This window comes from Orycteropus afer, unplaced genomic scaffold, assembly GCF_000298275.1.
Source record: "Orycteropus afer afer isolate SDZICR_OR568_19922 unplaced genomic scaffold, OryAfe1.0 scaffold00018, whole genome shotgun sequence".
Lineage (NCBI taxonomy): Eukaryota > Metazoa > Chordata > Mammalia > Tubulidentata > Orycteropodidae > Orycteropus > Orycteropus afer.
Genome location: NW_006921605.1, coordinates 2,857,361 through 2,861,732, shown reverse-complemented (window position 1 = coordinate 2,861,732; position 4,372 = coordinate 2,857,361). Strand labels below are relative to the sequence as shown.

The window sequence follows — 4,372 nt, the reverse complement described above, 5'->3', positions numbered from 1 at the left end:
AAAGCCCAAACCACACCCAATGCCGTGGAGTCCATTCTGACCCACAGCGCCCCTAGAGGACAGAGTGGAACTGCCCCACAGGGTCTCCAAGGCTGTCAGTCTTCATGGAAGCAGACTGCCTCATCTTTCTCTGCAGAGCGGCTGGTAGATTCCAACCACTGACCTTTTTTTGGTCAGGAGCCAAATGCATTAACCGTTGTACCACCAGAGCTCCAGAATTTGCTTCTAACAGCATTAAAAACTTACCCTTCTTTCTTATTATAACGATAAACTGATAATCACTTGCTGAGGACTTAACTCTGAGTCATGGCGCCCCGTGTACGTCAGAGTAGACCTGTGCCCCGCGGGGTCTTCAGCAGCTGGCTTGTTCTAAGTTAGACCACCAGGCCTGCCTTCCTAGCAGTGTGGGGTGGACTTGACCTCTGACCTTTCAGTTAGCAGATGAGCATGCTCACCCGGGGACTCCCGTGTTAGAGGCTTACGTGTGTAAGACAATGCAGGAGACGAACAGGGCAGTAGAAGCCTGTGCCTTGGGGAAGGGTTGGCAGGCAAGGCTGTCAGGTGCAGCTCACACAAGCCGCTTAGCGTAGCCAAGCATGATGTCCTGCGTCCAGGTGCCTGACACAGCCTGTGACAGAGGCTCTGGTGTGTGTGGCCTTTGATTTGGCTGGAACCGGCAGTCTGTCCACCTGCCGGGTACACTGCCTACCTCCAGGACACCCCAGCCTCCTCATTTTCAGCCCGTGACTCCGTGCCCTCTGATTGGCCCTTAGGTTGATTACGAAGCGACGGAACCCCCATTCAAGGCTATGCTGGAAGACACGACCCTGGAGCGGGCCATCGGACTCCTCGGACGGGTGGATGGCTCCTGCTCCCTGTCTGTGAAGGTCAACTCAGAGGGTACGGCCTCCCCAGCCCTCTCCTTACCCAGCCACCTGTCACTACCTCCTCCACCCGGCCACTGCTTCCAGAGCTGGGGGAGGGGGCTCAGCCAGGTTGTGGCCACAGCTTTGGGGATGTCCAAGGGAGCCAGGGCTTCAGTCGAAGGTGACCGCCCAAGAAGAACGTCTTCTCCCACGTTCTTACTCTAGAACCGCCTCCAGGGCTCCCGGACATGGATTGCAGCCCGTGAGGTCTGATGCTTGTGTCTCCGGAGCTCCCGGACATGGACTGCAGCCCCATCAGGGCTGACGCTCACATCCTCTTTTCTCAGGGTATATATAAGAGGCTGGTCCAAGACCTGGAGGCCAAGAGGGCCACCTCGGGGGACTCGTTCTACATCCGGGTCAACCTGGCCATGGAGGGCTGGGAAGAGGGGGACCTGCAGGTGCCCTGCAATGAGGTCCTGCACATCACTGACACCCTGTTCCAGGGCCACGGCCGCTGGTACGCCCACCGCGTTAGCCCTTACACCATGGAGGACACGGACCATGGCGCCATCCCCAACTATGCACGGTGGGTTGTGTGTGTGATGTTCTAAGAAGCGGAATCCCACCATGCCACGTGCCTCTTGGTGCTAGGCACTTTTCTCTCTTGAAAACGGACCTCAGTTCTAGCACATTCTAGAACAGCCCAGGGCAGGGCTCCCTGGGCCTGGGTCAGCCTGTCCGGGGCATTTTAGGCTCATGAGCCAGATCCTTGGCCTCTGCCCTGCAGATGTCAGTAGCTCCCTCTTCCCCAGTCCCAACAGCCAAGGCTGTCTCCAGATATGGCCAGTGGTCTGCTGGGGGCAGGGTAACCAACTGTCCCAGTTTACCTGGGACTGTCTCCATTTGGACATTGGACATCCCCCATCCCAGGAAACCCCTCAGCTCAGGGCATACCGGGAAGTTTGTTCCCTACAAACAGACAAACTACCTGAGCCGTCAAGTCACCTCCAGCTCACAGCCACCCTGCGTGTGTCCCAGTGGACCTGTGCTCCGTGCGGTTTTCAGTGCTTGGTTTCTCCGCAGTACATCACCAGGCCTTTCTGGAGAGGCAGCTCCGTGTGGCCTTGACCCCTGACCTTCTGTCCGGCCCCGGGCAGCGGGTCAGGCCTCTCTCCCCGCACAGGGCCCAGGAGCTGCTCATTGCCACCATCCAGGATGTGATCCAGCAGAGCCCAGCGGCCCGCAAGGTGCGGGGCACCCCGGACACCAGCTCACGTTCTGGGGCCCTGCCCCTTCCCTCCTGCCCTTCCTCGCTCCTGACCTCAGGCTCCAGCCCACGCCATGTGAAGGGGAGGGGCCGCCGGGGGTGGCAGGCGAGGCCTGGGCACTGGCCAGGACCAAGCGTGTTCATCCTCTCACCCGGGTCTGCACGCCTCACCCGCAGCCAGCCCTGCCACGCATGTCCCCAGTGTGTTCCATCCCCACCTGTCACCCGGGTCTGCACACCTTACCGGCAGCCAGTGCTGACCTGCATGTCCCTGGCTTCATGACTGGTCTGCAGGCAGCTGTCTCTCTGCACAGACCCTCCCTCCTTCTGCCCACCCCCTTTGGCCTGTTCCTCTTCCTTCTGGGCATCTGGTGGGCTCTCAGTCTCAGACGCAGACCCCAACTCTCACCTGTGCCCGTGCCACGTGCAGATCATGCTTCCCTGGCCTGGACCGTTGGGGGTCCCCACTCTTCCTGCCCCCCTGCAGCGAGGCCCTGCTCCGGGCTCTGCCTGCCTTTACTCTCCCCTGCCCCTGGCACTGAGCCCGACATTCAGGCGTGGCCTGAGGGACTGCGGGTCCCACGTGGCCTGCTGATGGGGAGGGGTGCAGACAGGGCAGGGCCCAGGTTCATTGTCAGTGGCTTTGTGTCTCCTCACCCCGTCTCCCCACCCGGCACCCTTGTAGCAGTCTTCGGGGGGTGGCTGGAAACTGGTCCGCATCGTCAGCATGGATAAAGCCAAGGCCAGCCCTCTGTGCTCATCCTATGATGGGGACCAGTCAGACCCTGGCAAGTCGGAAGGTGAGGCAGGTGGGGGTGTTGGCGGCCCATGTGGGCAAGGTTCTTTGGGGTGGCTGCTGGCAGGGGGCCTGTCGGGCGACGCCACTCCCTAGGCCAGCATCTGATTGGTGAGAATAACTGTTACGCTCCAGGATCCTCTCCGGAGAGAGGCTGAGTTACACCCGAGGTCCTGGAGCCCCACACGTCAGAGCAGAACTCGGCCCACGGGGTTCGCAGAGGCTGGGTTCTCAGAAGCAGGTCCCCAGGCCTCACTTCCCAGACAGGTGGGGGGGGGGGGCTCGAACCGCCAGCCTTTCCTTCAGCAGCAGAGGGCGCTCACCACTGCAGCTCCCGGGCCTCTGCCCGGCTGCTCACGCTCAGTAGCCACTCAGCTGACCCATCTGTTTCTGTAGCCGCCCCAGGAAACAACCCCACAGCACAGCCGTCCCTTGAGAACACAAAAGCGTGGGAGGCACCTAGCTGCCCACTGTTGGGCAAACCTGCGGAGCACTGTGTCACAGGGGTGAACGTGAGTTCACAGGGGTGAACGTGAGTGCAGGGTCACAGTAGGCTGTGGCTGGGACCCCACTGTGACACCACGCAGTGCAGCGTTGACGTGCAGGGGAGGAAGGCACGTGCTTTGCGGGAGCAGTGCCGGTCGGTGGGAGAATGCTTCCCTTCCACGTGGGAGACCCGGCTTCGATGGCCGCCCAGTGCCCTCCTGCACAGCCACCCCGTCTCTCGGTGGAGGCCGGGGTGTTGCTAGGATGCCAGATGGGATCCAGCACCGCTTCCAGACCGAGAGGGGCTGGGGAGGAGGGCCTGGCCATCAGCTCCCAGGAAGCAGCCGTGAAGACCCTGTGGGTCGTAACTGTGGTCACGTCCGGGCACAGGACCGGCGGTATGTGGTTCCACACACAGGGTCGCCCTGCATGGGGGCCCGACTTGGTGGCCACCAACAACGGCAAAATAGTGTAGTTTCTTTTCTTCTGGACAAGCGTCTTGGACATGCACTACGAAACGGCTTGCAGAGCGGATGAGTAAAGACCTGGGAGAAGGACCAAGGGAGGTGAGACGGACAGTGTGTCCCCAGAGGACAAGGCTGGGGGCAGGGCAAGTCGCTTGCAGATCCTGAAGAGCCAGCTGGAAGGAACAAAACCCATTTCCTCTCTCTTCTGTGTGGGTCAAACAAGGAAATAGCATGAAATAGTTCCTGGAAGCTCAGCTGGAACCAGGGCTTTGAACCTGCTCGTTCCGGTTCAACCACCTGCTGAGAATTTGCATTTCCACTCCAGATTCTACCCAGGGAATCTTGTGGAATGCAGGTTCCGATTCAGCATAAAACCAGACCCACTGCGTGGAGTTGATTCCGACCCACAGCGTCCCTAGAGAACAGAGTGGAACTGCCCACAGGGTCTCCAAGGCTGTCAATCTTCACGGAAGCAAAGCCCAAACCA

General features: G+C 60.3%; 1 protein-coding gene across 1 annotated transcript in view; it reads left to right on the top strand.

Annotated features, from left to right (window-relative positions):
- The window catches only part of CARD14 (caspase recruitment domain family member 14), a 48,571-nt gene that overhangs the window by 39,641 nt on the left and 4,558 nt on the right, over positions 1-4,372 (top strand). The window contains exons 13-16 of the mRNA XM_007959823.1: positions 774-905; positions 1,214-1,455; positions 2,053-2,116; positions 2,822-2,945. Of these exons, the coding sequence (XP_007958014.1) occupies positions 774-905; positions 1,214-1,455; positions 2,053-2,116; positions 2,822-2,945 (562 nt within the window). The remainder of the gene's footprint in view (positions 1-773; positions 906-1,213; positions 1,456-2,052; positions 2,117-2,821; positions 2,946-4,372) is intronic.